Here is a 12,660-nt window from a genome sequence, read left to right as displayed (position 1 = left end):
GGTCAGGCGCCCCTTGTCCGTGTTCTCTCAGCACTGGACCTCCTCCTGCGGGGGCCCTGCTCATACGCGGGCAGACGACAAGCTCACTGCCCTCTCCCCGGGGCCCAGTGCAGGGCTGAACACACAGGAAGTCCAAAGCCACGTCTGATGGACTCAGTCTACCCTTCAACTTGCCCTTTTCCACTCACAAGCTGGCTTCCCGCCCTCAGTCTGAGCTGCTGAAATGGGGCCAGAATGGGTGAGGCAGACACAGAGGGGAGACAGGTTACTTACCCGGAGCCCTTGCAAACCGGGAGGTCCATCCTTGCCTTCTGGACCCATCGGACCCTTCCAGGGGGGAGAGAGAACAGGGTGAGACACTAGTACACCCAAGGTTCCAGCCACAGCTCGGTCCTCACTCTCCCTGGGTAGGGAGACGCTGGCCCGTTCCAATGGGGAGCCTGGGAGGTCAGGCAGCAGAGACCACCCTGTTCCCTCTGGTCTATGGGACTTCAGACCGTGGGCCCCTACCTGACCACACCCAAGATGCAGGCAACACCACGCCCACTTTAAAGATGAGGAGTGAGGATCACATGCCTTGCGTTAGTGCTTTGCGTGAAGTGTACAGAGAAGCAGTGTGTGGAGCCCACACGTCTCGGCTCTAAGCCCTCTGCTCTTCCCTGGGCTCAGCGAGAACCGGCGGGGTTACCCGACTCTCGGGCAATGGTGATGTGCCATACAGGGGAGTCGGCCCAAGTAAGTGAAATTGTCCAAGAAAGATCATTTCAAGTGACCGTCGATCGGTGCAGGAAGACGTCCTACCCACCTAATTCAAGTCCTGTCCCCAGTCCTCACACCATCACGCACCCGCAGCGTGACCTCAGACAGGCCCCTGAACCTCGGTGAGCGCATCTCTGAATGCGTTACACCCACCGGTCAAGGGGCTGTGCGAACCGCAGGAAGAACGGGTACAAAACCCCTGGCACAGCGGCCGGGCTGCCTGACAGTGTGTGATTTGTGCCCAGATGGGGGCACGAAGGGGGTGGCATGGCCTGGGAGCGGGCCGGTGAAACCCTCTATGTTAGCCGTGACTCTATGGACAACGGGCCGGGTGCGCTGGGGCCAGAAACACCCCGCTCTGCGCTCCAATGTCCTCCTCTTCGGTGACTGTCACCGCCACACAAACATCTGCTGTGGCCACATCCCGCATGACTAGTAAGTGACCACACTTAGGCCCAAGGCCTTTCTCCGACTCACTCCGTGGAGGTGAACACGTAAACGGACAAACTGCAGCGATCCAAGGCTTCAACCTCCCTCCCTCCCAGGCTTGTTCTGTTGCCCTCGGGGCTCACGGGGAGGCAAGACCCCACAGAGGCGCTGACAAGAAACGCCGGCTGGCCCTCCTCCGTGACTCAGCCGGACACTACAGGGCTGCCTGAGCCAGCCTCATCTTGGGGAAGAATTCGAGGGGCAGGCCTCCTCGGCAGCCCCAGGGGCTCGGAGGCAGGAGGGGGTGTGCTTTTCCCTTCCGAAAACGGAAGATGCTTTCCTCTCACTGGGATCACTAACACACACTCTGAATTTTCCACTCTCAGCAGAAGCACTGCCACCAGCTTTCCCATTGGATTCAACCCAATGAACGGTTGGGGAGCAAGTGTTCTGCGGAAGGCCCAGGGGTCGCTGCTGCCTGGGACCCGAAGCGGCAGACAAGGCCAGGGGAATCGGGGCTGGGATAATAACGAGGTTTCACAGAGCACCGCTCCGCACGTCGGCTCACTGAACCCTCACAGCACGCTGACGGAGGAGGTGATGGTGACGGTGATGACGATGAGGGTGGTGACCTTTTCCAAGTAGGGAGAGAAATGAAGGAGGACCAGAGAGGCCACGTGGTGGAAGACCTGCGAGCCGGAACCAGAGGTCCTGGCTCCTGGTGCTAAGCGCCATCCTCGGCCACATCGCTCCTCAAGAGAGCACGCTGTGGTCAGATCCCACCTGAACCGTGTCGTGGGCCCCTCCCTACACGCGTGTGTGAGTCCCCGGCACGTGACAGACTCTGGGTTTGGGGCTGGGAGAGATCTTGGCCCTGGCCTTATGCTGACCCTCTCACAGACCTGCTGTCCCCCGTTAACTGGGGCTTGAGGGGGAGGCCGCTGGTTGTTTTCTTTAACTCCTTCCATGGGGGGTTTCATTGCCAGCACCAGGTGCCGTGCTAAATCCAGTCTAAGAAGAGCACCTAGCCCAGGGGCCCTCCTCAGGAGCCTGGCCAGCTCCGCGGGCAGCAGGCTGCAGGGGCTGAAGGCTGGGGCCTCCCTCCTTGCTCTCTGCCCACTGGTCTGGAGGAAACGTATGTGCAGAGAATTCTCATGCATCCCCTAAAGCCTGTACACTGCTCTCCCAATTACGTCGTTCACGTCTCCTTCCTTAAACCACGAGACCCATCCATGCATTTCATCCCCCGTCACCAGCCTTGCTATTTTGCTTGACATGAAGTAGGTGGGCACAGACATGTGAAGCTTCTCCCTTTCCTCCTGCCCTCCTGTATCACAGCAGAATTCGCCTGCAGGGGGCACTGTTGCACCCTGGATCCCAGAGTGAGAGGCAGCAGCCTGCCGAGTGAGCTGGCCAGCTTGTCCCTCCTTAGGGGCACCAGGAAGGGAAGGGATTCTCCTTCACACATCTCGGAAAGCGCCGGGGCATTGTGCGCTTGGAGCTGACAGACAGCTCAGGGTTCAAGGCTCAGCGCTGCTTCTCACTAGCGGCGTGGCTCTGTGCAAGCCCCTCAGCATCTCTGCACCAGGGTCTTCACTGGCGAGAGCGGAAGACACACCTTCCCCCTCGCAGGTTTAATCTGCCTGTGTCTGTCCATGAAAGGCACTACAGTGTAGGCACTCACTGCTGGCCGACTACAAGTCTGAAAATACACACACACGGAGCTCAACACGGAGGAGACAGGGCAGGACCTGCTTTCAATTGCACGACGGGGGTAGCGCGGGGGGACGGCCCTGGAAACTGGCCCCGCAGCAGGTTAAGCAAGACGCTGAGGCTATGGCCGCAGACGGCGGCTTCTCTGACCTGAACTCTCTGACATGGAGTTGATACGCTTACACTGGAATGAAACATCTTCTAAGTTTCTTCTAGTGTTACCCCTGCGAAGCGCTACACTTCTGCCCTAATGAGGGCTGGGCCTGGCCGGGGAAACAGAAAAGTGGTTTACGGACATTTCAAATGAAGAACTGTCTTCTTTCCTGCAGTAAAACCCCACCACCTGGGACAGAGAGCAGCGTGCCACCCGAGGAGTCTCCGTGTGCTTATTAATTACCCCGCGTGCCTGCACGCACAGCCCAGAACGATCGCGGAGGCCCTGCCCGTGGCCTCTTCCCCAGTGGTTATTTACACGTCGTTAAGCTCCTAATGGAGGAGAAACCAAACCAAAGGCAGAGGCTGCTGCAGAGTCAGCGTCAATCAGAACCCGGGAGCAGCCAGCGCGCACTGGACACACTTCGGCTGGCAGCGCAGCGCCTGATATTTCTGTCCGTTTTGTCGGAACAGACACTGAACCACCAGAGTGAACCTCCAAAACCCGGCTGTGGCCTGTTCGGGACTGGGGACTCTGAGGGCAGGCACTCGGGCCCCACACCTGGGAACGGTGTGCCCTGCAGCTGGGCTCTTCCTTTTTCCAGGACTCAGTACCCCCCCAATCCTGTGAGGGACAGCGACACCACCACCGACCACTCGGGGTGATGTCACGAGCTTCCGAAATGGCACGGGGCTCGGGCATGAGAGGACTGCCTTCCCCCACCTGTGGGTGCTCAGAACAGACCCTGGGCCCAGGGAGGGGGCACTTACTGGAGCTCCGGGAGGCCCGGGAGGGCCCTGGTGACCCCGCGGTCCTGGAGCCCCCTGGTAACACAAGCCAAATATGTATTAGCCACAGCTCCTCCCACAGGACCAGGGCCACCCGCACCCATGACCCTTTGCTGAACCAGAGTCCACTCCCCCAGGTACAGGGAGGTGCAGGGTGGACACCGGCATTCCTGGCAGCAAGACCCCTGAACACCTCTCTGCCAGACTCCTTCTGAGCTCAGCAAGTGGTTTCGACCCCGTGGCTGTGGCCTGTTTCTGCTCCTACCTAAAGCCCCACAAGGGGAGGCCCACATTCGCCTTACCTGCTCGCCCTTCAGGCCTTCTCTCTGCACCTGAGGGACAAACCAGCATCAGCAAAGGGGCGGCATTTTCTCAATAGTCAAGTTCACTCGGCTCCATTATAAGGGTGTCCGCAGGCATGCTATAGCACTGTCATTTCCGACTGTTCTGATTTTACCCCATTTCTAGTGGGGGTGGCCTGCGGCCTCACAGAGTTCTGCTGAGACAGGGAAGCTTCCACCGACTCAGTGCTACCAGCCTGGGAGCCCAAGATCCCAGCCGCTGAGAACAGTCCCACTTACCACGGAGCCCGGTACGCCCGGGGGGCCGGCGGGCCCCATGTCACCCTGTGGAGAAACGACAAGCATCTCAGCAGAGGGCACGTTTCGCCACCTTCCCCCACCGCCTCCCACTGCTCTGAGGCCCCTGCACATTCACGCAGGTCCACAGAGCCACTTCCTCCTCTGCACACCACCACACGCGGCCACCACGCTGGCCGCGCTCCCTCCGGCGGTGCACCCACGTGTTCTGCCAGAGGAGACTGGTTCTCTGTTGTCACATCGGCCTGGGGCCGGGTCGGTCCTTTCACAACCACGTCCTGCTCAGGAGCAGCCCTCGTGCACGGCTGCACGAGCACCTGCCTGTCCCAGACGCACCGAGAGCAGCCACGACACCATACGGCGCATCCCTCCTGCCAAGTCCGTGTTTTGGCCCACGGTCGGCATGTGGAGACTGTTGCCAGGGAAAGAACCAACACGAACCCTGCGCCGATCCTCCTGCATCTCAACAAGTCACAATAACCAAGACCCGTCCTGTCTCCTCCTCCGTTCCCTCCAGGACTCGGAGCGGGGACGACTGTGGCAATCTGACTCCCCAGGCAGGGCGGGAGCCACAGCCTGGTTCTACGTGGGGCCCATGTGTCCACTGTGGTCACAGAAAAGTCCTCACCTCTGTCAGTCTGCTTCCCCCTGGCTGGAACAAGGACACTACCTGCAGCCAATGTCCCCAGCTGCGGCCTGGGGACACAGCTTTTCATGTTCTCCCAGGGGCTAGCTCAGGGAGCAGGGAAGCATTCAGAAACTGCTGTTGACGAGGTGGGCAAAGAAGGAAGGAGTCACCGAGTGAATAAGAAAGCACCCATCAAACCCCGAGTCTAAGGAGCAGAATGAATGACTCCCGGCCCCTCTGTCGCCCTCAGTTGCCTGGGAGGTTCTGTCACGTGGGCCCCGAAGAGGTTTTCTCTGATACCGAAGTGGACAGGGTCACCACTCCACTGTCCGCCTGTGGCCCAGCACCTGGAAAAGTCACCTCTCTTCCCACAGCCTCGAGTGTGTTTCTAAAATCTCAACTGGTCCCGTTGTTTAAGGCTTTAACTTTGGACGAGACACCCCACTCCTCCAGGCCCGGGCCCTCACCTGTAAAGCGAGGGGCAAAGAGCTCAGCCCTGAGGTCCCGGGGACTTTCTCAAGTTGTCAACACCCAGGATGTGCCTTGACGATGGGGTCCTCCCCAAATGAGCTGAGAGGCACCAAGCGCCCCAAATAATGCCATGACCTGGCCTTGACCCCACCTCTGTGGCACTCACCATGGTAACCAATAATAATTCAGCTGCTTCCCAAACAGGAGGGGCCAGGAGAGCTATACACGCAGTGGCAGTGTAGGATTTATAATAATCAAGTCCCCTCTCCCTCTCCCCCTCTTCTGTCTCTCTCTGTCTCTCTCTCTCTCTCTCTCTGTCTCTTTCTTTCTCTCTCTCTCTCTCAGTAGCAGGAAGTCATGGCCAGGCCTGAACTTCAAAGGTCCCTTCTTCCTAGGGACATGACATAAACCACTTACTTATTTTAGGGTTTAGCATCATGCCAAAGAACTGCAAGAGCCTTTTAAAACCCCGACCCCAGGACAGAATAACGACGTGAATCTCAGCTCCAAAAATACTCGGATGGAGAGAGCAGCTCACTCAGCCTGAAGGGCAGCCCGAGGGAGGGAGTTCAGCAGATGCTGAGCTCGGCAGCCCCGGGCCTCCACGGAAGTGGTGCAGCCGGCCCAGCCTGCGGGCCTGTTTGCTTGTTTATGACACCCGCCCCGTCTGCTCCCCGAGCCTGAGCAGCCTTCCCCTCTTCCTGCACTTCCAGCGTGCGCCCGGAGCGAGTCTGAGGCAGCCAGTGACCCTCCCCTGCACTCAGAGACACGGAGTAGACGTGATGTGCCTCTGGCCACCCCATCAGAGTGTCCCTGGGCCTCTCCTGCACTCCCTTCCCTCTTCCACCTCGTCTAAAGTCCCTCGTCTCATGTCCTTCCCAGGGGCCTCTCCGAGAGCCTTGGGCTTGGGGTCTACCTGGTCACCCCTCCGGCTGTAACCCCAAACCCACCGCCCACCCTGTGACCTGAATGCTTGGGAAGGTTATTACCTTCACGGTCATTTCCATAGCTCCTCACGACCTGCAGACAAGTCTTACACGGAGCGTGTTCAGCTGGGAAGCGGAAGGACTATGCAGCCCATTGCCTGAGCTAAGCCTTGTTAGAAAAGGCCCTGAAACAGGGCCCAGTGTGACAAGAGACACTCTGTCGTCTGTTCACGAAACACCCAGCACACTTTCGGAACTGTTACCCTGGTAAAACCAGGAACTCTTTGCAGGCCTTGCAGAGGGGGAGGGAGAGGAGGAGGGGTCTGTAAGACTTTTGTATTTAAAATTCCCCGCCTGCCCTAGTCCAGAAGCAATTTAAGTAGCATAATATTTTACTATGCCTGAATATGACATGATAGCAATTTGTTTATTAAGTGAATTTTTATTCCTCAAAGTAAAAAATAATTTAAATACAGGAACCAGAAATTACTTGTTAGCTGAGTTCCTGATGCTGACTCACCAGGTTTGTCTGTATTCTGCTCCCCAACTCCAGCCCAGCCTCCCACCGCCCCCCACCCTGCCATCCCCTGGACCCCGATTTGTTCAGGTGACAGGTCACATACCCGTCTGCCCAGACCCCAGAGCCACACCCCGCCCCTGGCCCTGCCTTACCTTCTCTCCCCGGGGCCCGGCCACACCGGGAGGGCCAGGACTTCCCTGGGGAAAGAGAGAAGCGGGGGCTGTCAGCATAGGTGAGTAGAGAAGACGGGTGGAGGGGATGCAGCCCAAAGCTCTGATTTGCTTTTCCCCCAGAAGACACAGGCCTCTAGACCAGACTTCCAGAAAGTTCTTCCTCAACTGACATCTGCACATGGCCCCCTCTGTACCCACACTGGCGCTGCAGCAGGGCAAACACCCGCTAGGCAAGGCGTACCCTCTCCTGGGGGACACGAGGGACGAAAGAGCACCTGGAGCGGGGCGGGGGGCAAGCAGCTGTGCCTGCCCTGGGCGCAGGGCTGGGAGGGCTGGGTCAGGCAGTGTGGGCTGGAATCCTGGGGTGCTGAGGCTGGCGGGGTCTCCGGGCCCAGGCACAAGGGAAAGGGCCACCTGAACTCTACACCTGGATTAGTGAATATGACGGGAAGCCAGGACCCCGGGGGGCTGGCGTCGGAGGTACTGAAGGCGAGCCCCCTTCCTCCTCACTGTTGCCAGGAGGAACCTTCCGGAGTGGCCAGCGGGAGCTCACAGCAGGAAGTGAGGAGCAGCCCAGGAGTGCCGCCCCAACTCACAGGGAGGAAGGATCTGGAAGGCAGGCACAACCAACCTCCTCCCCCGACGAGGAGAGACTTGTGTGGAAACTCACCCTAACAGTGTGATTACAAATGTACTCTCACTTCCTTTTCTACTACAAATAGCAGGATCCGGACAGGACCAAACGTCCCTCAGTGGGAGCAGACCCTCCCTGACGTCCCTGTCCCCCGGATTCCTCTGTGCCCTCCGAGCCACCCCATCTCATCTGCTCCTTCACTGCCTGCTGCCCCGCCCAGGGGAGCAGCCCTGCGCCGTGGCCACCGCCCCTCGGGCACTTGTGGGGTCACAGCGGGAAACGACCCTCGACGGCACAGCTGCACGGCAGAAGGCTAGGCAGCCACGTGAGCCACGCCCTTGGGGGACGTTTAGGAAATGGTCACACGTTAATGACCGAACGTTAGGGGAGAAGGCGAGACGTAAAAAGGCACGATTCCGATCTGGTGAGCAACAGTAACTATAAATTATGACATCATTTCCAGTGACGAGAGTAACTATAATTTCATTTATATTAATGCAATAGAGCGAAACTAATACTTATGAGAATAAACTGACGTATGAAAGATAATTGACATATATTTAGTTATTTAATCTATAGGCTAATGATATACATGTATTAATTAACTGAAACATCGGTGTGTTAAATTCCACTAAATAAATACACATTTTCCTAATTCTCTGCAAGCAGATGTAGGATTCTAGGTTTCGTTTAGTTTCAACCATTCAAATATTTAAATAGAGCTACTTTTTGGATAACACGTCCCCGTGGCGACAACGTCAATGCACACGAATGTCCTTCCCGTCCCGCCCGCCAGCCACGGGCGTCCCCTCGCAGGGACAACCAAGAAGACAGCTGGCAGCTTCCTGACCGTCCTTCGGAAGACGGTCCGTGTGTCTGTGAGCGGAGCGGACCTTGCTCCACGCCTCACCACCTCGCCCTCATTGCCCCCCTCACGGTGAGTCTTACAGCGTGTTCGAGGGGCGGGGCTCACCCTGCGCTTCTCCAACTAGCTCCTCCCACACGCGCCTTTGGGCTGCTCCGCGTCTGCTCTCGTGGATGTGAGTTCAGTGGGGGCACCACTTGGCACATGCACACATCCTCCTCGACCGCCCAGCCTCAGACACACGTCCTATCGCCGAGGTCAGGAGGGGTCTAGCGTGCCGTGTCTCTGCACCCCTGCACTCCGATGGCGGAGGGCCGGGTGGGCCGGGAGGGTCCGCCCACAGCGTCCCTGAGCTGGGGCTGGTGGCCAGGCTTCCTGCAGCCTCCCCTGAGCAGGACCCGCCCAGGCCCCCAGGTGCTACGCAGCCCTGTGTTGGCCCGCTGACCCCGCCCTCCAACAAGACCCAGCCCCCGCCCGTGCCAGTGTCCACCTACCTGCGCTCCCTGCTCCCCGGGCTTCCCGGGAAATCCGTCCAGGCCTCGCTCCCCCTGGAGGAAGGAGGAAAAGGGAGAAATGAAGAACAGACGGATGTCCCCAGGGCTGACGTCATGAAGAGGGACGGCAGGCAAAGGCCCTCAGTGTCCCACTGCCCTCAGCTCCACTCCCCACCAAGCACCTTCAGGTCCGGGTGGGCCACACACACACACACACACACACACCCCTAGCATTTAAGTGTACTGGGGGTCAAGGAGCAGAGGTCAAAGCCAAAGGTCAGAGAAACCAGGTCCCTATCTCCGCTTCTCATTTTCCAAATCTGTGACCAAGGAAAGGCCACGGAGCCTCTTTGAAGCACAGTCCCCTCACCTCCCCGGTCTTCGTGGGGCTGAAGTAATGCCTGTGTGGGTCTGTAAGGCAGCTCCCGCAGCTGTGGGCACGTTTTACTCCTCCTCCACTCACCCAGGAAGCAGGCACCAGTGCTTGGAGTAGACCTAAGAGTTCATTGCCGGCTAACGCTAGGCCACCCTATGTCCACACACCCACCCAACGTCCACCCATCCACTGGCACCCAGACGGAGCTGCGTGTGAATCTCCCATCGGCTGTGCGGTCCTGGCCAATGACTGTGCTTCACAGGACGATGATGGTCCTGTCCTTGAAGGCCCCTGACTGAGGGAGGCGAAAACCCGCCTAAGACACCTGCGGTGACGCCTCCCAGCCCCACACTGGCTGTCCACGGAGGTCACTGCGTCCCAAGTACAGTGTCCCTTGTGTCTTGTGGTCCCAGCCAGGGTCCCACTCCCAGTTGGCCCTCCAAGCTGCGGCTGAAGGGAGGTGAGCTGACCAGGTGCACTCAGGCTCAGGTGGGGTGGGCGGACACAGCTACATCTTCTGGTCTCCGCCTGCTGCTTTCACTCATCCCTCCGCTGCCCCCTCTCTCCCCCGCTCCCTGCAGGCACCACATCAGAGCCCCCTCTGTGCCCTTGTCGTCCGAGGTATCAGCCCTCTTTTCCTCCAGCGTGGTCTCACGGAAGTCTCCCCCCAGCTCTTGACTCCATGTGCCTTTATTACCCCTGTTACTCCCCGCATCTCACAGGAGGACATGATGCGTTAGCGTGTCCCCAGGGCCCTGTCCAGACGTGTGCAGTGTGGCCCCCAGGTGACAAACACTGAATGACTGGAAGACTGCCCATAAAAATTATTGAATTCTCCTTTTATTTTTCCATGACTTCATTGCCTATATTTCTTTGTGTGTGTGTGTTTGTTCTTTTTTAAGGTTGGTGCATCTCTTTCAAGATGTTGTTTTTCTTTGAATGACGGAGGATGCTTGGCTTCCGGCTCATTTTGCTGTGTGAGCCTTGGGCTGCCTGCCCGAGGGGGCTGAGTCTGGCTCTCCGGCCCAGCCCGGGCGACTGCAGGCACAGCAGGACTTCCAGACAGACAGCTGGGAGGCCTTAGCGGGCTGTCTTCTCCAAGAGGATGCCCTAGGGACTGGCCCTCTCTCTCTGGGGACGAAAAGTAAAGCTGCCACAGGCCAGGTCATCCAGACAGATGGCTGGGGGGCGGGGGGCGGCGGTGGTAAGGAGCCCAACTCAGCTTCTCCAAGCACACGGCCCCAGGGAATCCCAACAGCTGGCCCAGGACCCCCATGCCCCCCCTCCACTGGCAGAACCTCTTCCGGCTCGGCAGTCTGGTCTGTAGTTTCTCTGTGTCTCGTACCTAACATAAACCTAATCATAATATGTTTTCTATCTTTCAGGAATTATTTCAAAATTCTAGAAGAAGGATAAACATATTTCTATTTGCAAGCACCATTACACATTGATTCTTTAGAAAGTCCTTTCATTCCATGAGTTTTGGGGTGAGTGAGAGCTGCTTGTGTTTTCTCTCTCTGCCAACCGATTCCACGTCTGTTACTTCACCTTCTCTTCGTCCGGATGCTGTGAGGTTGGCGGGTCGAGGGCCAACGACAGGTGAGGAAACTGAGGCCCCAGAGGTAAAGCCACTTACCCCCTATTAGGCGTGTTTGCACTGGAGCTGACACCTGGAGCTCTTGACCCTCGCTCCGCATTTCTACGCTCCCCCCCACAGTCTGGGCGGAGGCCCAGAGGGAAGCAGGCTGGTCTCTCCCATGGCTCCCAGAGTGGCTGAGCTGGTGATGCCTTCGAGCCCAGAGCACCCAACGGCTCACGTGATAGGCAAGGAAACTGACAACCTGAGGGGGTATCTCTTGTCCAGGGTCCCAGGGACACTCAGTGGTGGGGCCAGGACCAAAGCCAAGGCGTCCCATCTCCCAGTGCAGGGCCCTCCTATACGCGGCTCAGCGAAGGGCAGCCTGCTCAGCAGGGTCGTAGCCAGGCACTGCCCCCACTCTGCCTGAAGCGGAGGGCCAACCGGGCACTGAGCGCCCGTGTCTCACTTCCCTGCCTTGGCATTTCCAGGTCAGTGGAGCCGGAGCCAAGATTCCTCCCGGCTGCCACGCGGCACAGCTGTGGGCGCACGGCGAGGGCCTGGCTGGACGCGGCGTCAGCAGTCTGCGGGACTGGTCAGCACAGAGCAGTGGGGCCAGAGGGACACGGCCGGGTGCTGACAGACGTGGCTGTTCATGAGCGGGGGATGGGAGAGCAAGAGATGGGCAGGAGAGGGTGGGTAACCGAGAGAGAGACCGACACAGAAGAAGGGGGGCAGCAGCCTACACAGCAGGGTCGCTCCCTGGCTGGACCACCTGCTGGAGCGGGCTGGGGTGTGGGCGGAGCCGTAAAGAAGAACTGGCTCAGGGGTCAGATGAGAGCGAGCATGTCCCCCCTGAAGGCTTGACGCTCGGTTTTCCTCTGCTGTTTGCCTTTGTCAGCAGTTGTTGTCACCACTGTGCTGACCACACCAGCACAACAGAGGACAAAGCCTGGATGACTGACCGGCCACCAGCCTGGTTCCTGGCCCAGGCCGAGTGGCAGCCGGGGCTCTTGGGGGGTGAAGGGGGGCAGGGACCAGCGGTCACCCTCACAACACAGACTGAAAGCCTGGCTGTCCCCCCTCAAGCTGTGTGACCCTGGGCCCATGACTCGGTTTCCCGTCTACAGAGAAGGCTGCTGTGAGCAACGAGTGAGCAGACCCACGGGCGAGGCTTCGACAGTGGCTGCCATGGGGAAGGTGCCCACTGGAAACCCACTACGCAGGGCCGAGGGTGGCTGTGTGGAACACGGGAAAGGAGAGAGAAACCCGTGAGATGAAAGGGGCCAGCGAGAGGAGAGCGTCACGGGAGAGGAAGGGTGTGAGCCGGGGCACACGCGGGCCTAGAGAGGGCAGCCGTGAACCGTTGGTCGGGAGACCTGAGCCCGCATCCGACCCGGTCAGCGCCGGCTGCCGTCTGCAGAGAGTCGATACCTTGCCGGTACTGTTTTCCTCGCTGTGCGAAAATAATAATAAAATGCAAGACAAGAAAACGGGCAGCTGCCGCACGGGAACGCTAAGATCTCCCCTGCCCGTCACGTGCCCCCATCGCTAG

The 12,660-nt window shown here is 58.8% G+C and overlaps 1 protein-coding gene across 1 annotated transcript in view; it reads right to left on the bottom strand.

Annotated features, from left to right (window-relative positions):
• The window catches only part of COL22A1 (collagen type XXII alpha 1 chain), a 177,119-nt gene that overhangs the window by 91,647 nt on the left and 72,812 nt on the right, over window positions 1–12,660 (bottom strand). Inside the window, exons 17-22 of the mRNA XM_045181756.3 lie at window positions 9,154–9,207; window positions 7,140–7,184; window positions 4,425–4,469; window positions 4,146–4,175; window positions 3,826–3,879; window positions 274–327 (exon numbers count right to left, since the gene is read on the bottom strand). Of these exons, the coding sequence (XP_045037691.2) occupies window positions 274–327; window positions 3,826–3,879; window positions 4,146–4,175; window positions 4,425–4,469; window positions 7,140–7,184; window positions 9,154–9,207 (282 nt within the window). The remainder of the gene's footprint in view (window positions 1–273; window positions 328–3,825; window positions 3,880–4,145; window positions 4,176–4,424; window positions 4,470–7,139; window positions 7,185–9,153; window positions 9,208–12,660) is intronic.

This window comes from Desmodus rotundus, chromosome 8 (assembly GCF_022682495.2).
Source record: "Desmodus rotundus isolate HL8 chromosome 8, HLdesRot8A.1, whole genome shotgun sequence".
Taxonomy (NCBI): Eukaryota; Metazoa; Chordata; class Mammalia; order Chiroptera; family Phyllostomidae; genus Desmodus; species Desmodus rotundus.
This window is presented reverse-complemented; position numbering and strand designations above follow the sequence as displayed.